At 48.7% G+C, this 21,303-nt stretch overlaps 1 protein-coding gene across 2 annotated transcripts in view; it reads right to left on the bottom strand.

The window, feature by feature from the left end:
- The window catches only part of PPP2R3A (protein phosphatase 2 regulatory subunit B''alpha), a 56,660-nt gene extending 35,736 nt beyond the window's left edge, over window positions 1-20,924 (bottom strand). The window contains exons 1-3 of one of the 2 annotated variants that reach the window (XM_017826323.1): window positions 19,583-20,924; window positions 19,049-19,285; window positions 3,080-5,517 (exon numbers count right to left, since the gene is read on the bottom strand). In XM_017826323.1, the coding sequence (XP_017681812.1) occupies window positions 3,080-5,065 (1,986 nt within the window). In that variant the 5' untranslated portion in view covers window positions 5,066-5,517; window positions 19,049-19,285; window positions 19,583-20,924. Of the gene's footprint in view, window positions 1-3,079; window positions 5,518-17,307; window positions 17,373-19,048; window positions 19,286-19,582 lie in introns of those variants that run through there. The other variant, XM_017826324.1, reaches the window with a different exon arrangement.
- Window positions 20,925-21,303: the final 379 nt, after the last annotated feature.

Here is a 21,303-nt window from a genome sequence, read left to right on the forward strand (position 1 = left end):
GCCCCTGTTTTAAGTACACAACAGACATTTTGATACAAAAACATGCAGGACGATATTTCAGGGGCTCAGGAACACTTCTGAGAGCCCCAGCAACATCCCCCATCAGTCACTCAGGATGAGACAGCCCAGGGGAACATGGAATCAGGGAATACTTTGACTCAAGGCTCCACCATCCAACACATACCAGGGTGGTCCAAACCCACTCCTCAACCCTGCAAACTACAAACCCTCTGCTCCCAGATCCAGGGGCTGGATCACACATTTGACCTCAGCCTGGGCAATTCCACTTGTCAGTGTGGCAGAAAACAAGCCTAACAATTTATACCTCGTATACAAGCACCACAGGCAGTACAAAGGAAGATTTGGAACCATGCAGTAGGAAGTAGAGGCATGGAGGAGACAGAAATGGGAAGCAGGACTGCTCTTTCTGACTCATCACACCAAGTAATCCCTTTGAGAAGGGACACTCAACAGAGGAGGGACAAAAGACAAGAGGTCCCTTTGTATCAAACCCTGGTCCTGATCTCTGCTCCCAAAATTATTCATCAGCTTTATCCAACGGTCTTAAAATAAAACACATGAGCAGAACTTGGAGCAGAGCCCTGCACTACTCAAACTTGATTCTGAACACAGAAGGACTACATTTCTTTGTAGTCTTTTCCAGGGTACTTTCACCAAATATTCTGCAAGCATTGCCTGAATTTCCTTTGTCCAATCAGCCATCCTGGACAGGTGGCAGACCAAGGGCACAGAGAGGGGAAGGTCAGAAACAGCCACCACTGACTTCTCCAAGGACTTTGCATAAGACATTTGAGTCAAAAGGCAGCACCCTTCACCCTCCCAACCCCCCAACACTCAGCCTTTGTGCAGATCAGCTCAGAGCATCCCAACAGCCCCATCCCCCCCTTCTTCACTACTCACTGCTTGCAGTTTCCCCCATTGCCCTCACACCTCCCAGTGCACCCAGGATCCTTACTGCCCTCTTAGCTACAGACAAAAATACAGGCAGACACGTGGGGGTTTGCTGGCCTCTAACACACAACTGCACTGTCCTCACCGAACTGCGTATTTCAAACCCAACACATTCAAAAATCAGCTTAAGGCAGGCACACGGAACAGGAAATTTCAAACCAGACAGCTGGGAGGTTTTGAGATAAGCAAGGGAAAAGTGGATCTCAGGGTGGGAAGTGCTGGCCTCTCTCAGAGCAGGCAATGCTTCCTGGCTGCCCCAAGGCAGCACCGTGCCCTCATTATGGGCTCTGTAAAACTGATAGACAGGATTCATTTCCTACTTTCTAAATATTTGGGGTTTGAAGATGAAGAGGCAACCAACCCTATTGTTCTCTGTGGAGAATCATAATTGGGTTTATGATAAAGGGCAAGTTTGCTGCTGATATAAGTCAGGCCAGATTTAACACAGCCAGGCCAACACAGAGCACAGCCCGCTCCAAAGGGGCTCTCCTGCTCCTTTGTCATGGCTTAGGATTTGAGGGATAATTAAATCTGTCACAACCTTCCTAAAGGACAGCTGTGCTGTGTGTTCATGGTGTTAGAGCTGTGGGCTTTCTGCATGTGCACAACTATTTGATAACAGTCTTATGGGCCTTAAGAAAATACAACAAATACTTTGTACGTTATTCATCCAGGCACACGTGTGCAACGCTGAATGAGACTCCACACTGAGCTCCAGCCACAGCCAGGCTTATCCAGGAGCATGGATGCATTCCCTAGATGCTACACCTGCAGAGGGCCTTGTACCCACACCTGTGCTAGAAATGACAGCAAACCTACAGCAGGACTGGGAGCAAACACACACAGCCAGGTGGGAGCAGGGAACAGAACCTGTCCAGGGACCAGGCTGCTGAGCCATTGACAGTCTAAGTGCATCCAGTTTTCAAGTGTTAAAGAAAATCTGCCACAAAGTCAGTCACAGTTTACCAAACACATTTTTGTTCGAAGTTCACAAGTTAGAAAATTTTGTAAATTAATGTACAAGGCAAGAATAGCTATTTCAAGAGATCACACCAGAGCTTTTGGAGCTGTTTAGTTCTACACTCCCTGAGAAAAAAAGACTCTTTCCCTTGCTGGAAGTATCAGACAAGGTTATGCCCACCATTTCCCGTGAGCAAAGTTGCCCAGAGCAACAATAGAAACACTTGTTCAGTCTCATCTAAAAAGATCTCAGCACTGTCATTTAGGGTCAGACACACCCTACCCATCCCCTTTCAGAACTGCACCAAATACCTGTATTTTGGGGAAAGTGGACAGTTTTCAAAACATGCACATCGTGCTCCAACTGGAAGGAGCTGTGAAAGTTCACTGATATCCTGGGCACTCTTTCAGTGCCTGTGTGGAAGGTGCATTTTGGAAACTTTGGACAGTCCTCTCTACACCTAATGAATGCTTGGAATAATGGCAACAAGTTCTCTTGAAATCTGGCAGTTGTTACCAAATGAAAACACTGAGTGCTGGACAGCCAGCCTCGGCTTCCCTCTAAAGACCCTTTTTCCTGGGAAAACCTACTCCTCATTTGAGAGATACAAGCCATGCAGACTCCACCATGACTCCATGGTGGACAGGGAAAAGAAAATTAAATCTTCCTGGATTTGCCTTTTGTGCCATGGAGGATCTCCCTCTTTAGGAACTAGTGATGAAGAGGACAAGTCTGCTCCAAGATGGGAAAGGGAGAGATAGAACACTCAGATCTCCCTGAACCGGTGAGAGGCAGCCCAATCAATACCTGATCCCAGAAGTAAAGTACTTATTAAAGTAATTATTACTACCCTCTACTATATAGAACCCAATTACACCACAGCCAGCCTACAGGAGCACCACCAGCAGGAAAGGCTCAAGCTCAAAGCTGAAACTGCCCATCAAGGCCTATTTTGTTTGCTATGGGGCTTTAGTTTCCTTTTTTTGTTTGTATTTCAGTAAATGCTACATTTCTGCCAGGTTGAACACATCATTCCACACTGCAGCATCCAAAGTACAATGAATCACTTAGCAGATGTATTTTTTTTTTCCACACTTCCCCACGTTTGTTTTACTCACTGTCCCCTCAGAAGTTCAGTTCTCTTACCTTAATCACCTCTGGGGCCTGCTGAATTGAGGCTGGAACAGAGTCTCTGCAGGCAGCCCCAGCATGGCTTTTTTTCCCTGCAAGGAGGGACTGTGAAGGAGTTGCTAAAGTTTCCTGAAGAATCTGCATCACTTCCTTCTCCTTGGACAAGCTCCCCTTGCCTGTCTGGTATTCCACCAGCTCCTGGGCAAAGTCCTCAATGCTTCCCAGGATCCGCAGTAAAAAGGCTTTGTCATCCTCTTCCATTTTGTGACCATTGGTTTCCATGATTTTTGACAGAGAAGAAGGGGGGTCAGCAGGTTTACTTTTGGCCTCCAGAGCCAGAGGTGGAACCTGCCTCCCCTGCCTGCCCAACACCTGCACGCCCGCAGGCTCGCCCTGCTTCCGAGGGGGTTCCCTCAAAGTGCTCTCCATTTTCTGGGAGAAGCACTCCAAGTCCAGCAGCAGTTTGTCTATCTCCTCCTTGTCCACCCTACTGCACGTCTGGGCTCCTTTGGGGACACCAGCCTGGGCCCCGTGCAGCACTGAATCCAAGGGTGGTGTTAAAGGAGTCGTGTCCTCGGGAGCAGGGCAGAGCTCGGCATCTCCCACCCGGGCACGCTCTGCTTGAGCATCAGCAGGTCCATCTGAACCAGCAGCTCGCTGGGAGCTGTGCTCCATACTCTGCCAGCCCCCTCTGTGCTCTGCCCTCTGCCCTTTCCCTGCTGTTCTGTCCCCATCAGCCTCCTCCTCGATGTACAGCACCTCGCCGTCGGGGGGGCTCGGGGCCGCTGGCTGAGGTAGAGAGTCTGTCCCAGCTCTCACACTGCTCTGGGGGGCACTGGGAGGGGAGGTGGGGGTAAAGGCCACAGTACCTGTGTGGAGGGACTGAGAGGTGCTTGTTGGCTCCCCCTGATCTCCTGGCAGAGCCAGAGGACCTGCACTGGAGGATGGCAGCTGGATAATGTCCTCATAGCGGGGCGGCTGCTCATCCCCGAACACCGGGGCGAAGGGGCTCTGCTGCAAGCCATGGAAGCAGCTCACCAGCTCTGCCCAGTCACTCGCCTCCCTCTGCCCCGGGGGCTTCACCTCCAAGGGCAACTTCTTCAGGTAGGAAGAAAACCTGGTCATCAGGTTCATGTATATCATTTCTGAACTGGGCAGGGGGTCGCTGCTGTTCCCCCCACCCACGCTGTCTGCAGACTTCCTTTTGATGCAATGTTTTATTATGTCCGTGCACTTCTTCAGATCCTCTGAGCACTTGAGCAAGATGTCCAAGCACACCTTGATATCCCCACCAGAAGAACCATCTAGCTTGTGTTTTTCCAAAATCTGGGTAATGAAGTTTTCTTCGGAGAAGGCATGAGGGCAGAAGGGAGCCACGGGGCTCACGGTGACTTCTGGAGCATCACTGCCCTCCTGCCACTTCTCCACAGGGGAGGGGCTCTGCAAAAAGCCACATGGAGGGCAGTTCTCATCATTGTTGAGGTGCCCATAAATCAAGTCAAAGTCAAAGGATCGTCTGCTGAAGGATTCTGACCGAACCTTCCTTCCCTTTCTGTAGGCCACATGACTGGAGGAGTTTTTGAGCTTTTCAAAGGAGAACTCCTTTATTTTACCACTGGCAAGGTTTATTGCCTCACCAGTAATGTCCTTTAAACTGCTGGAGGCTTGCACTGAAGAGCCCTTTTTGATCCTTGGGTTATTTGGGAGGATTTGGTGATAGTCCTCATTTCCAGACAAGGCGAGTCCGTTTTCAGGAAGAGGAATTTTATGGTCCAGGTTGGCATCTTGGACACTGAGCTCTGCACAGACACTGTGGTGGGCGACTATGCAGGTCACCCCGCGCCTGAACACCTGGCAGGTGCCCGTGCAGTGGTGCACGGTGTGCTGGGAGTGCTGGTCTATCACCACACTGCTGTAGCAGTTCACAGAGCTCACCAGCAGCCTGTAGGTCGCTGCCATGGCACAGACCACGCTGGGAAGTGAGGCTTCAAAACTCACCATGAACTTCCCAGGGAAAAGTTCACCCCCAGCTCTCACAGCCACACCAGGCTGGATGAAAACATTCAAATGTCAATTGGGAACATCCAAACTACGTGAGGAGCTCCTGCCTGGAGAAGTCTGGAGAGGGTTTGGAGGTACAGTTACAACACTTGGTGCAACTTTCATATGGTTTGGCTTAAGGCAACTTGATCCTTGTACTCCAAGCAGAAAGCCTTGCTCAGCAGAGGTGCAGCATCAGCTGCTCCATTTCCAAGGGTCCAGGTGCCCTCTCCAGCAGGTGCCATAAAATCCAGCCAGTTCTTAGGCACAAGTGACAAGTCAATGGTTTTTGTTCGACCCCTCTTCTCTCTTTTCAGGCGGGTCAGTAAAAGGCAGACAATCAAGCAGCAGGTACAGACAAAAAATCCAGGTATGCCTTTGAGAGTCCCCTCTCACACTGGCAGTGCAGGTCCCTGCAACAGAAACAAAGGTGAGAGTCATTATCATGGCCATGGATTCTGCAGCCTTGTCTGCTACCAAACGTGTGGCACAGAGCACACCACCAACACCCGCTGCACAGAGGGAGAGCAGGCTGATATTCTTCCCTCCCTCACATCTCCCATATAAGAGCAGTGCTGAGGAGCTGGCCTATATTTATACACAGCCTGTCTATGTGCTGCCATTTTAACAGCTCTATTTTAGCCACTCACTAATTTTTTTCAGGCTTGCTTTTTTCCTTCCCCAGACCGAGCAAAACACTACCTTTAATTCTAACAGAGCAAAACATTTTGATCCTGTTGTGAATTTCTGATTCTAAAGATAAGGCACAGGGCAGTAGAGAAAGGCACTTTCAGGATTTCCAAGCTCTCTGGATTATAAAAAGCTGCAAACAGCCTGCAGCAAAGTAGCTGAATGGCTCTAAGAATGCAGGGCCTTTAGGAAAGGCCACCCTGGCTTCCATTAGCCTTTCACCAAGGTCTCTGGGACCATGGCAAAATATTTTAAGGAGGAATAACTGTTTCCCTTCCTCTTACAACCCATAAATAGCAGCACAGTTAATACAATAAGTCCACTGGAGTAGACATCAAGGATAGTAACATTTGTATAAAGGTTAAGCCTATGAAAACTAGGAATTGAGCGTTTTACACTTAGCACAGCCATTTCCAGCTGCATCTCCTACCATCAGTCAGAACTGCACCAGAAAGAAAAAGCTGTCTGACTTTGTTATGAAAAGATAGGAAATCTCAGATTTAAGGGTCTTGAAATTTAGACATAGATTCATCTTTCTTTAACGCTTCAAATTAAAACACCCCAACGAAATTCTGAGCACCTTCTATTCCTGTGCAAACAGAAATCTATTTCATAAACCATGATTATATCCCAGCTAAGTCACATCACAGCATGGGTTTATTTTGGTTTTTTCAAAGGTAAATACTTCCCTGTGTGAAAGGCCAGCCCTGCACCTGATGAAAGCACTGCCCTCCCTGCAGTTCCATCCCACCTCCTTTAGCTGAAAGCCTGTACAAACACACCACACAGAAGGGAAGTGCCTGAAGAGCTTGGGGCTGTTCTAATTAGCAACTGGCCACAGCACAAGTCTAAACGTTCACATTGTAAAGCCTTAACCTGAAACTGAGAGGCACAGATTGAAGAGTGTTTGATGGGTTTGTGATGTGCCCTGTCTGCTCAGTGCGACGCTGTCCAATGGCCCAGGCAAAGGCAAGGACATTTTGGGTGATATAAAGCACTGAAGCAGTTGATTCAGGATGCAGTAACTGCTCCCAGTGCCCTGCTGGGATCTGAACACGCTGCCACCTGCCCACCGAACACCGCGGGTGCTGCTCCTCAGCTCCTCCTGTCCTGTCCTGCTCCCTCTCCACCCCCTGGCACTGCCCCAGAGCCCCCTGGCAGGGGAGGGCCTCCCCAGGGCTGAGCAGAGCTATGAGGTGTATGAGGTGTGCGAGGTGTGCCCCAGCCACAGCCCTCACTCAGGTGCCAGGGGATGATAAAGGGCAGCAGCGCAACCGTTTTCAGCCCCCGGGGTGCTCACACCACCCACACAAACCCAGGGAGAGACTCCACACCCTCCAGTCACTGCTCTCAGGCTTCACCACCACGTGTGCTAAACCCTCTGCTGAACCAGAGCCACAGTTTAAAACAGCACTGTTGGCTCCCCAATGCCTTAACGGGCTTTGTTCAGACAGGAAAACCTGTGCTCCAGGTCTCCAAAAAGCCCAACGATCCCCAGATTCCCTCTAACACATCCAAGGTAAGAGGTCTGCTGCTTTTTTTTTTTTTTCTGAGCATCCATCAACTACAAACAAGCCTTCTGCATTCCCTGAAATAAATGTTAAATAATATTTAGAGAAAGTAGAGGCCTTCAGGACAGCAGGTTTGATGAAAAATTAATATTGCTTCCAAAAAGGCATGGGACCTCCTCAGGGCTCCTTCCTCCTCTGTGTCATTCAGACAGACTGGTCTTCCTTTTACCAACAAAGAATAGTTTGGGTTTATACCTAATTTGGGAAATAATTACACCTTGATTAAGTTATTCCTTAATTAGAGTAATAATGTATCAGATTCAGTCTCCCTCTCCTATATCACTCCAAGGGTAATCTCCCTACACACCCACCCCTTCCACTGTGACTAAGCCAGTTTCTCCAATCCTTTAAGCCACCTTCAAACACTGAAGCTTTTTGCATCTGTACAATTATTCCACAAGTCCTTCAACGAAAAGGTCTCCTAGATTCCCCTTTTTTTTCAGTTGAAATTTGTATTCCCAGCTATGCCCAACAAGAACACTCTTCCCACCATCTCCATATCTCCCAAATAATTTCAGGTGTTTATGCAATGCTTGCTGCACTCTCTAATCCCTTTCCATTTTGCCTGTGTTCCTCTGGTACAATCACAAACCAGCATAATCCAAACACCAACTTGCCAAGGCCAACACAGGATCGCTCCCTCCTGCCTCTGTTGTCGGCACCTTTTACTGCTGTGTCAGAGAATAATCAAACAATCAGAAGCAAAACCCCAACATCCTCTTTTCAGCCAGTTTTACTGCTGTCTCCTCAGTGGTTATTTACTAATTGCTTTATTATCACTGTCTGCAGAAACATGCTCAGGTTCTTCCAGGGCCGGAGTAGCACAAATCCTTACAGGTGCAGAGTAGAAACTATTTTTCTTATTTTCCCATTGCCTTGACCCAGGTAGCACATGCCCAGCTCGCAGCTTTATTTGAGAGGGATCCATTGAACATGATCCAGCACGTAAACCTAGTGAGGACAAAACCTAAGAGTATCCCTGTTCCCAGATCTGGGAACCTGGCCTCAAGCTGAGCTTGACTGGGCTTTTGTTGGGACTTCTGGTGGGTGGCTAAAACCTACTATTTAGGAGTAGAATGAAAAGACCAAATGCACCAAGAAACTTTCCTACTTGGTTCTTTCCAGGCAGCCACTTCCTTCCAGTTTGACTGTGGGACAGCCCCCAGTTGAGAAACACTGCAGAAAGGTTCTGTGACTGGGATTGCTGCCATGAAACCAAGCCCAGCCCTGAGGAGACAGGACTGGCTCCACAACACAAACTGTCCATGAATAGGGCTTCTTGTGGGACTGCAGAATAATGCTTTATATCTGTCCTATCTGCAAGATGACATGAATCACTTTGCAAAGGAAAAAATTATTGCAGATACTAATGATATAAAAGGTTATTCTATAAGACACACAAGAAATCCTATTCATGCAAAGATTATGCAGGAGTTCAATAACTGAACAATGACAATCTGTTTGGATGGGGACTGTCAGCCAGTGCTTGACTGACTTGCAAACTGAAGTCTAGAAAAAGCTGCAGGACATGGCTCTAGTGCCCCTGAAAGCCTCAAATTCAGCCAAAATCTTCTTGAACCCTTATCTTGAGCACTAGCAACAGAAATTAGAAACCACCATAACACACAGCATGGAGCAAACCAGCCCTTCCCACACCAGGACACGGCACAGGATCACTGTGCAACTGCTCGTGTCCGTGGAAGATCAACCTCCAGTTGGGTTCTCTTGCAAAAGGAAACAAAGACAGAACAACAGGTTTGCCTCTTGGACAGTCCCCAGCACAGTTTCAGAAGTGTCACCTCACCTCTGTAATCAGGTGTCAGGTATTACCCTCTTAAAGGATCTCAGGGTGCCAAAAAGCAAATTTTAAGTGCATCCTCTTATTTAGAAATGCTTGATTTTTGTTTAGAGTGTACTGAACAAAGCAGATTTCGGAGCAAACTCTATTGATTCCAGAAGACAGATGTGGGCAAATAACAAAGCAATGCCTTCTTTCAAATGAATTTTTATGACAAATCCACTTCTGCTGAATTAAGCAGAAATTTTACAACTAGACATTTAATAAATGATTTTGAACCCTGTCAAAGGAACTGATTTACAATTTGCTATCACTTGCACAATTAATTACCTTCAAAAATGAACAGGAGACTAAAAAGAGTAGCATTTCTTCCTATACTGAAGATCAGAGAAAAAAAAAATCTAACCATCTGAGTTGCTCCTCTGTTCTGTACTTCTTACATACTTACATACTTTGATGTCCTCAGTGGTAGCAGAACTTTTTTGTACATGGGACTTAGGTGGGAACTGCAGCTGTGCTAAACTTTACAACTCTCACGACCAGCAGAAATTTGCTGCACATTTCAGGTACAGTAAAACAAACTGCTCACAATTACACCTGTACAGTTTTGGGATCAGAGGGGCTGATACCACTGACACTGCCGAGGCAACCAGAGTTCAGTTCCAAGGGCTTTTAGCTCCAGTCTGTGCTTCAGAGACTGCAACAAACTGGGATGGCAACAAATCCTGCCTTGCCTCCTAACCCAGGTCAGAGGATGTGACCCGCTCGGACTGAGCACTCCTGTTTGAACCAGAGGAACTCCTTCATAGCCTCAAGTGCTTCAATATTTACTTACATGCACTCTAGAAAAGGGGTCATTATTTCCCATCTGAGTGTGTTCCACACCAGGTTCCAGCAAACAGCTATCCCACTTTCTTGTGCTAAATTAAAAAGGCTTTCAGGAAAACAAATTTCCTCACCCACAAATACTGACACACTATAATCAAATCACCTCTTAGCCTTTAACAAAACTGCCAGGGAGAGTCTGGAAGAGAGGTGTCTCCAGAGTCTTTGCTATAAGTTATTTTCTGTGTGTAATTTGCTCCTGTTCTTACAAAACACATAGAAGGGGTGGGATTCCTCTCCCTCACCCACACAGCAGTGAAGTGTTAGGTGCTGTGTGTAGGCAATGCAGAGAGGCAGGCACCTCAAAACCAAAAATCAACCCACTGAACTTAAAAACCAATCTCATTTTGAGATGACCAGTTACATCAGATGAATCCCATCCCTTAGGATGACACAAGAACACAGGAAAAACTGTGTCTGTCTCTGACAGTGGCCAAATGCCAATGCTCAAGGAATAGTATTAGAAAGACACACGATATTTCCTAGGAGTGCTCTCCTGGCCTCCAGCTGCTTGCAGTTCTGGAGAACTGTGCAGCTGGATGTGCTTTCTGAGCACTTACTAACCTTCAGAGGATTTGCCTCCTGTGTGCTTGAGCACCCCCCAGATTCAACAGAAATATTTTGCATCCAGAGGATCTTCTGAGGAGACATTCCAGCACCTACCACCCCTTTCAACTGTGTTGCTCACAAGCTCCAATATGTCAGGATCTTTTTCTGAGAGAGAGCACAAACACCAGACCTGCACTGCACATTGTCCACAGCATTCCTGAATTTACACAATTCCATGTCCCTCTGCCTCCTCTTTCCTGGGATTATTAGCCCTCGCTTACCCAGCTGTTGGTGTGCAGAAGCCACTTTGCACCTTGCATCACTTCCACTGCTGCTCTCATAAGCTCTTCTGGTTCAACTACACACTTTAAGACACAGGAACCCAAGCTGGGCACAACCCCCAAGCAGAAATTAATCAGATGAGAACCACAAGCAGAAATTAATCTTTGAACTGCCTTTCAAAAGTCAGTATTATCCCTGTGCAGTGCTTTCCCCTTCCAAGCCTCACTGTTTTCAGATAACACATTCTCAAATGTCTGCTGGCATAAGCACCTGGGTTAATTCATACATTCTGTCCCTCTTCCTACCTGTCTTCCAAGAGGAAACAAAGCTACTATTGTCCTTTGGAAACTGTGCAGGGACCTACTGAGAGAACACTCTGCAAGAGTGATTTTCATACACTCTTAGAGTGATTTTCATACAGCCTCAGAAGAAGGGTTCAGAGATGATCCAAAGGTCTTGAAGAGCTTGTCTGTGAGGAATGAGGGAGCAGGATCAGGCACCTCAGACTGGAAAAGAGGTGACTTCAGAAGAATACGACAATCTACAAAATCATGGGTGGCATGGAAAGGGTAGAGGGGTCTGACTGTTCACCTTCTCCTCCAACATAACCACCAGGTGATCAATGCCACCAGAAGCAGGTTTAAACAAACACAAACAGAGCAAACCTGTGAAATGTCCCATCAAGGGATGACATGGACACAGAAAGGTTCTGGGAAACCAAGAGCCCACGTTTTAACACCTCCTCTGTCAAAAGCTACCACCTTTTGCATGGGCACCACTTGATACCCTTTCGTTCTTGCTGTGTTGGGGTGACAAAATAAACAGGGAACAATTACTTCATACCCCCATGGTTGCAGATTGCTATCACAAACCCTCCTCTTATCATCCATGTATTTTCCAGGCTAAGCTCCAGTTTATTTGGTTGCTGTTTTTACATAAGCTCTTCAATCAGGTGCTTTTCCTTGATCTTAACTACAACTCTTTGGTGAGGGGAGTGTGTCTGCCCCTAACTTTTGAAGGGGTATGTCATTCATTACACAAAACCATCACGGATTTACAGCATGGCATTTTGTTTTGCTCCCTCTCCTTTTCTTAGAGATCTGTCATTTCTATTTGCCTTTTTACTTTTTTTTTGTCTGCTGCTGAGTTTCACCAAGTTTTATCTGCATTACTTAAAAGATCTCTTTCCTGAAGGGCACAGATTCCCATGAGCTCATCACTGCACAGACACAGTTGTTTATCCCTGTGCACATTATTTTACATCCACTGTTATCAAGTACCACTTGCCTACAACCAAGTATTGCAAGAACCTTCTGTAACTCCAGCCAGCTCTTGTTTCTGCTCCCTGAATTCCGTGTTTTTCAGCATATACTGTCACTTCATTACTCAGCCTCTCTTCCAGGCCATGCTGAAATCACAAGCCTGAACACAGATCCCCTTGGGATTGCACCAGTGATCACTCTTCACTGGAACAGCTGACAGTCCTTCCCACACCTTTCCAGGTATTAATTACCGGAAAAGCTACGCTCCTATTCCATGGCAGTTCATTTCCTGTGAGAGGCATTAACAAAGTCCTTTGTTAACCTCTCCCTGAAAATCCAGAGACAGCAGAATTCTTGCTTGTTTGTCTCTTGTGCCTTCTTGTCAAGGAGCCTCAGAGCATCGAACTTTACCAGCTGTAGCTGCACTTGAGCATTCCCTCAGTGAGCCGTGGGGGTCACTGCAAGGGGAGCACTTATCAAGCCAGGCTTCCAGGCACACATGACCTTGAGAATCACCGGCCCTGGCAGGGTGGTTAACACTGCTCTGCAGTCAGTGTAGGCTCGGAGAAGTCCAGTTTTACAGTAGGAAATCTGTTGTGAGAGATTTACCCTAAAAAAAAAATCCCCCAACACTAACTTAAATACAACCTCTGCATTTCCAGCAGCAGCGTAAGGCGAGCCCAGCACTCGGATTTTGGCTAGTATCAATAATAACAGTCTGCACTGGCCTTTAAAAATAAACCTGGCACTAGACCTTAAACTATTGTTCTAAGTTACTGACTAGCCACCAGTGAATGCAGTATTACTCAGTGCAATTCCTTCAGGTTAAGTCACAGGGTAATCCAATATTCCAGTGCCTCTATCCTCTTCACAAACACCCCCACACAGGTCCTTGAACACAAGCACACCAGAACTCTGCTGTGCAGCACTGATGGATGGGCTGTGCAAAGCCTGTCATTGCAGAGGAGGTGGTTAATAATATCAAGAAAGCTGTCACCCTTTTCAGCTTTTCTGAAATACCTTTCTTCAACTTTCTGTTTGCACAGTCTTGGAACTAAAACTGACCAGACAGGAATTTGTGCCCCATGAGACTGGTTTCCAGTTATACAGATGAGACACCAAGAGAGTAAAAGCTCACACGAGTTTTCCACATAATGCCAACCCATTATGCATAAATACTTTGCCAACTAATAATTGTTCCAGCCCCGTGTCTGTGTAGAACCCCCTTTTAACCTCTCTCACTTAGCAGGCCCCCAGTACATTAACAAACATGAAGCTTAGCAAGGCACGAGTAAAAACAATGTTAAAGCCTGAGCTCTGACATGCTGACAGAAAATGAGGTGACCAACCAGCAAAACACTGGAGGTGAACAAGCTCCAAAAGCACATAATTAGCAAGGCTCAGAGCAGAGGTCAGAAAGCCTGCTTGGTTAAGTAATGCGTCTCCTGGCTGTTTATAAGCTTATATGGAAAGAGATAATTTCATATTAGCAAGATACATTTATTTTCCCTGGAATGTTAATTTAGTATTAATAGTATCCAATTGCTTTACACAAATTACAGTGATTTTACTGATTTGTGTTAAAACAACAAAGGAAGAGTTGTGTCCAAGACAGCATTCCCTCAGTCATTGACCTTGCTGATACTGAGGTTACAATCTACAGATTCCCTGAAACCATCTCAGGAAACTTATTTGGAAGTTCCATTTCCCCTGTAGCAAACTAGCCACGTGCTAGTGATCTGCAGAGGAAAATACATTCTTAATTTAATAACAACTAAAACAAAAAATTGTTTTCCTTCACTGCCCATCTATTCAGAGCTCATGCATTTCTCATTGCTGTCCTATCCAACCTCTTCATGACTTCTCTCTCACACTGCTCTTTACTCACTCAGGTCCTCAGGCATTCAGGATTTGGGTCGAGTTCTCTCTGTCTGAGGTGACAGGCCATTTCTCCAGGGCGGTTCCCAGCTGGAGCACTGTAGCTCTTCCCTGGGTCAGCAATGAGCTCTGGCTGGGTGCTGCACTGCCATCCCTCCTCCAGGCACAATCCCAGGAGCACGGAGCAGGCAGTCATTCCCTGCAGTCACACCTTCCACAAGCCCGTTCCTGCCTGGCTCCCTCTCGCCCCGGGAAGAGGAGCAGCTGTTGAAATGTAACAAATTACACCAAAAGGTGCAGCACGTCCTGGCATCCAACGAGTCTGGCACTGCTACAGCTCCTTCTGCTGTGCCTTCCGTGAGCCACCCCAGAGGCACAGACCGGTGAGATCAAAGCAACACAGGATTTAAGGGAGCACAACTTTTCTACTCCCTTTCCTCTCCCAAGGAAAATTAAGGGTGTTTTAGCCTGTCACCCCGGTAAGACAGAGGAAGTAATTTCCCCTGTATCTTTACTAACTCAGGGGGCTTTACAAAACAAATAAAATCTTCCATTTGTTTCTTTTCCATGTGTATTCAAACAGAACCAGGTTAAAAAGACAAGCGATACACACAGGAAAAAAACAAACTGAAAACCAGACAAATGTAAAGCCTCCCTTATTTTAGGTGAACAGCCAAGTCACATTCACGAAGCTGCATGTTCATTGAACTGTCATTTTTAACTAGCCTGTGTTTTACATGTGTGACCTCTGGTATTGCCTCCTGCATCCTATTCATACACTACTCTGCAATCAGAATTATTAATTTCTCCATCAGTAGAGTATTTACATGCTACTCAAACACTGACTTATTTTCCAGTGTTATCCTCATTTTACACCGCAAAGGGACTACATCAGGTGTTGTTGCTCAAGGCCTGATTTTCTAAAGTATTTGACATTACAGAGTGTTTCATATGGTCTAAGCAAAGCGCCTGCTGAATCACAACTGCCCTGACAGTCGTACAGCAGAAATTCCACAAACCAGATCCAGGGACAGAAGCAGCAGAGGAAATAGAGCAGTGAAGTCTGGTAGAAGACTCTTGTCCCTTAACACACATGACAACAGTTCTTTATGACAGCACTCAACTACCTTAACTATGGATGAGAAAATTCCCTTCCTCCCACAGTTCTACTTTACTGTCCGGTTTCTGACAGAATTGGAGCGCAGGAGCTAAGCTCTAATTTAACCTTCAGAAAAGTTCATTGTAACAGGAGAAAGCCTGGTCTTATGGGGAAGAACAGCACACAGGCATTTAAGTCAAATCAGTCTTGGAAAACATTTACACAACAAAGGCAAAACAACCTCTCTCCTCCATCAGGAGGTACCAAGTCCAGAGTTACCCGCAGTCAGGTTTTCTGTGTAATTCAAGAGGGAACAAGTTCCCTCACGGAGAACTGTCCTCACTAAAACCAAAAAAACAACCAACCAACATTCACCCCACCCCTCAAAAGAAAGGGAAAACAAATTCCACTGTGCAGCATCATATTTATACCTCCAGGGCTACCAGCAGCGAGCGTCAGACCGCAGGGCTCCACCACAGAGCTTTCTGAGCTGCCTGAACCACATTATTCATCACCTGCTCCACAGGTTGCAGCTGAAGGAAATGAAGTAGATGCTTTTGCAGTGAATCTCTGCAGTGTTTGGCAGTCACACGTTGGTCAGCTGTAATTTGAGGCACTTTGCCCGCAGCTACCTTTAACACTGCACCTCGGTGCAAGTTAGCAGCACAAAATAATACGACACATGACAGCGGTTGCAAAGGTCTAGGTAATGGAAACTGGCCTTGTGCCAGCAGGGAACTTCGACTTTTCTCTTTCATTTTATATTAAGGCAAATATAAATCAGTTGCAACTGATACACAGTGTTACCATTTCAAGATACACAAACAGCGGGGAAAAAACCAAGCAGCCCACCACTGTCTCTTGCTTCAACTTCTCAGTATGCAGCAGACATTAAATACATAATTTTGCAGAACTAAAAGAAGTCTAACAGTACTGACCATCTCCTCAAAGTTCTTAGGAAAATACCTTCTCCACACACAACCTGTGCGAGCAGATCTACCAAGTTTGGGAGATTCAGAAGGAATAATCAAGAGAAGAGGTGGCTATTTTCAGTAAGTGCTTGGAAGATTTATCTCCCGAAGCAGGCATCACATCATGTGGCCTAAAGGCATGAGACCACCACCAAGGAAAATGTACCCAGCCTTGCAGGCAGCACTTCAATAGCAAACAGCCTGGGGACTACCTGCCTCTTGGATCCTTCCCTAGCCCGCATTTACTGGGAAGATGGGAGCACAAAACAGCACATCTCCCAGGGTTTCCTTCTTCAGCATGAAAAACAGAGGTAATATAATTAGTCTGAAGCTTAAAAATATTTACGTTACTCGAGACCAGTGGAGTCTGATGACCTGCAGAGAGAATTACTCCAGCAAGAACACCTCCTTCATAAATCATTCCATTTGTTACTCAATCTCAGTTTTACAAGGTTATGCTCAAATTAATCTTGAATTCATCTGCCCGTGAAACAAGGAGTCTTGCAGCCAAAGCTGTTCCCTTTCCTGCTCACGAAGAAATACTTCGGGGAAAAAAATTAAATCCTACTTTCACGACCACATAGTCATTCACAACTGCACTGAGGACAATCGCAGGTCCAGCTCGCAGGAGCGGTCACAAAACCAGCACAGCCTGAGGAGGGGTGATCCTTCAGCGGCGTTACCTCCGGCGACACGGCCACCGGCACCGCGGGACACGCCGGGCTGGGAACACGCTGTGCTCGAAAGCCGCTGCGCCTCAGCCCTTGGGGAAAACTCTCCCGGGACCGTTCCCAGCCCCGGCCTCTCCACCCGGCGGAGCGCCGGGGTCTGCGGGGCGAGCGGCACCGCCTCACGCGGGTCCCGGCACCGCCGCGCCCGCAGCCCCCCGGGACACCCCGACAATCCCCCCGGGACACCCCGATGGACCCTTTCGGGACACGGCGACGGACCCCCAGGGACACCCCGACGGACCCTCAGGGACACCCCCGACGGACCCTCCCGGGACACCCCGACGGACCCTCCCGGGACACCCCGAGAGCCGCTCCCGGACTCGGCAGCGCCACTCCCGCGCCGGCTCCTCACCGACCGACACCGCCCCGGGGCCCCCCGCGCGGGCCCTGAGGGGACCCCGACCCACGGCCGCCCCTCCGCCCCGACCCCCGCTCCTCCTCCCCGAGCCCCTGGGACCCTGATCCCCCGCCCCGGGCCCTCCGGTACCCGCGGCAGCAGCGCCCCGTCCCGTCCCATGCCGAGCCGAGCCGCCGCTCCCGCCGCTGGGCGCGCTCCGCCGCCCGCTCCGGCCGCCCCTTCCGCACGGCCGGGCCCGCCCAGAGCCGCGGAGCGGGAGCGGGAGGAGGAGGAGCAGGGGCTGGGGAGAAGGAGAAGAAGAAGAAGAAGGAGAAGGAGGAGGAGGAGGAGGAGGAGGAGGAGGGGGGTCCCGCCTCAGCGAGCCCCCGGCTCCCTCTCTCCCTCACTACCAGTCCCCCGCCTCATCCCCGGCCTGCGGTTCGCCAGCCACCGCGGACTGTGGTTTTTATTTTCCCCTCATGAAATCCACCAACGATTATAGAATCGTAGAATCGTCAAGGTTGGAAGAGACCTTCATGATCATTCAGTCCAACCATCAACCCAGCACTGCCACCGTAACCCCTAAACCAGCAAACCGCATCGCTCAGCACCAGATCCAGACGCCTCTTTAACAGCCGCAGGGATTGTGACTCCACCGCCTCCTTGGGCAGCCCACTCCAATGCCTGACCATCCTAACAGGGAAATTTTTTTTCTGATACTTTACCTGAATCCCCCCTGTCTTAGTTTGAGGTCATTTCCTTGGTCTCTCTCCCTGCAGGCACGGTAGAAGGGATGGACCCCCACCTCAGCACACCGTGTTGTCAGGGAGCTGAGGTCACCCCTGAACCTCCTCTTCTCCAGACTGAACAGCCCCAGCTCCCTCGGCTGCTCCTCATAAGACTTGTTTTCCCTTCCACAAGCCTTGCTGCCCTTCACTGGACAGGCTCCAGCCCCTCAGCATCCTTTTTGAAGTGAGGGGCCCAGAGCTGAACGCAGGACTGGTGCAAGTTTACTGAGGGTCGCTTCATCTCTTTTGCTCCAGCAGGTTTCTAGCCCTCATGGGCCATCAGTGGCGCCCTCTGGCAAAGCAGCTTCCTCAGGGAAAAGGTACAAATAAGAGGGAGAAGAGCTCTGTTGGTGCAGCTGGAAGGGGGAGGCAGCTGCAGCGCCAGTGCCTCAGCCCAAAGCAGGCCCTGTGTTGGCAACGTGTGTTCCTGCACTGCAGATTGGATCGTGTTGCAATTATCAGACACCATCTGTGGAGGAGGCGCCCAGAGATACCTGAACACTGCTGCAGGTGAGCCCTGTGATATCAGGCCAACCTTGTGGAGCCTTTTCCTAAGACAGCTCCCAACTTATCTGGCTGCAGCAGCCTCTCCCTTCAGTCACACACACACTGATCTGCCACCCCATATGCCCTCATGGGGCATCTCAAAATCTCAGCTGGAACACTTGCACCTACGTTATATCTCCCTCTCTTTCACAAACACTGTCTTCCAGCACTTCTCCTTGTACCTCCCTTGTCCCACGCTGTCCCTCCCCAAAAGTCAAATACAGATGCCTCCCTTTTGCTGCACCTCTTCATTTTAGGATTGTCTAAATGTGCTAGAAATCTTTTACTATATTCTAAAAACACCAGAAAACACCTGACAGAAAAGTCTTCAAAAGCTCCTCTCATTCCATTCTCAGAGGATGAGGGAAACAACCCTGTCATCCACAGCCCCTTAGAATGCCTTTCATTCTTCCTCATTTCCCTGGAGAGGAAAACTGAACTACTTCAATGGCACTAAATTATCACAGTTGACTCAGGAAAAAACCATTACTCACTGGTCATTGTAGGCAGGCAACAGCCAAAAGGGCAAATACCTCCTACCCAAGCAATGCACTGACCTGAGCCTGTTTCGTGGGACTCCTCCCTTCTTGGCCTCCCAGTTCCTTCCCCTGCCGTGCAGGACAGGATGTGCACTTGGGCACTTTGGAGAAGTGCAGGTGCTCTGCTGCAGGACTGGACACCCAGGCACGAGACACAGGGCAGGGGACTGGGACTGCAGAGCCAAACACACGTCAGTCATGCGGTGGAAGAGAGCTGTGCTTCAGTCACATGGGCTTTTAAACAGTCCTGAAGGGCTGAACAAAATCACAATAACATAGTTAAGCATTAACTTGCTCTGACTTACCCTGTAAATAGTAGCATGGCTGATTCCCTTTGTGCTCTGGAAAGGACAGAGCATTTTTGCTCAGTGAACATTGAGTTAAATTAAGGATGTTGAGATGCAACACGAGTAGTGTACAAATACAAAAATGCTACAATATAAAAGACCCTTATAGGCTTTATTGTGCACCAGTTCACTTGGGATAAGGAGCACATGGAGTATGAGAAATTAGCCTGAGCTAACAAACTCAGGAATTACAGTGTCAGTTTACCTTGCCTGGCTGGGGATGAATTTGGGTAGGCAGGAGTCTCAGGAAGGCCCTTGAGCTGCTGTATCCTGGGTAAGGTGTTATCTTCCAGAGACTCACAGACCTTTTCTGTCTTTCACCTCTTCCTTTCAGGAAGTCTGAGACATGGCAAATGTGAGAGACTGCTGTTCTTCCCCAGGGAGCTGGAAATCTTTCCCAGGAGATGCACTGGACTGGCTGAGTTCTCACACTATGCCCAGGTGGGTCTCGGCAAGGTTATGAAAGAGCCAAAAGCACCCAGAACGCTCCTGTGTATGCTTTTCCCTTGGAGACTTGTGGGGTTTGAAAGGCACAGGAACTTTCCCCTTCACTTGAGCTGAGCTTGGATGAGCCCCAAAGAACACAGAGTAACCCAACATTGTGAAATTATGAAATGTAGGAGACAACACTCATATTTTCTTAGTATCAAAAGAGAGGCCATTATATAATACTTGCTACAGTGGGGGAACAGGAATGTCTGCTTGGTTCCATGATTACAGGGGAGGCAGTAGCAAGTTAATGCTTAACTACATCCTTGCGATTTTGTTCAATCCCTCAAAGACTTAAAAAAAACCCCAAACCAGTCTTGGAGTGGAATCTTGAAGTGGAAAAAGTCTGGAGCGGTTTCATTACGTGACACACAGATACCACCCTGTGATCCAATCCACTGCCCTGCAAAAGGAGAAATCGGTGCTCCCCAAAGAGGGAGCCTGTCAGTCTGTGAGGAAAAGGGGAGATGCCTGATTGCTCACCCTGCCTCCTACGCCCTTGCCCTGGTGAAGTCACTGGCTGTTCCTGTCCTTGGGTGCTGCTAAATTCCAAGAAGCCAGTGCTTGGCTCTGCCAAAGCCACGCCTGCCTGATGCTGAGCTGGCAGGGCCAAGCACTGCGGGGATGGTGAATCCCTTGCAAACACCAACTGGGACTTTATCGGCACAAATGCCAGGTGGGAGCTGGCACAGCCACTGCTTGTGCTGCTCTGCTGCTGCTCCACTGACACTCTGCTCCTGGTCTTTGAGCCATCCGATGAGACTGAAGCTCCTGCTGCTTCCTGCAGGGCAGTGCCGGGTGGGTGCTGTAGGGCCAGGGGAGCTGGGCACCTCCCCTTGTGCAGCCCCTGTACCTCTGCAGGGGCTCCTGCCCACTGCCAAGGGCACCAGAGGTCTGTACAACCCCCCGATGTGTGTGAGATGGGCCATTTTAACTGGTTATGGACCGTGGGCTCATCACTGTGCCCAGGGTGAAGGTCCCACCTGCCAGTCACAGAAATCACTGAGGTTGGAAAAGATCTCTGAAACCACCAAGTCCACCCTGTGCCCTTGTCCCCCAGCCCAGAGCACTGAGTGCCACGTTCAGCTGTTCCTTGGACATCTCCAGGGATGGGGACTCCACCACCTCCCTGGGCAGCCCCTTCCAGTGCCTGATCACCCTTTTTCTGTGAAGAAAGTGCCACAGAACGGATAAGGCTGGAAAGGACCAGCAGAGGTCACCGGGCAAGGCCCCCTAGAGCCCGGGGCACCCGGTGATGAAGGGGCTGGCCCAGGGAGCCGTGGTTGGGTCTCCCCGGGGGCAGTGGCTCCGGGGGCGGTGTCTCCCCCGCTCCGTTATGCCCCCACCCTTCGTTGTGTCTCCCCGGGGGCAGTGGCTCCGGGGGCGGTGTCTCCCCCGCTCCGTTATGCCCCCACCCTTCGTTGTGTCTCCCCGGGG

The sequence above is a fragment of the Lepidothrix coronata genome, unplaced genomic scaffold (assembly GCF_001604755.1).
Source record: "Lepidothrix coronata isolate B3197 unplaced genomic scaffold, Lepidothrix_coronata-1.0 Scaffold125, whole genome shotgun sequence".
Lineage (NCBI taxonomy): Eukaryota > Metazoa > Chordata > Aves > Passeriformes > Pipridae > Lepidothrix > Lepidothrix coronata.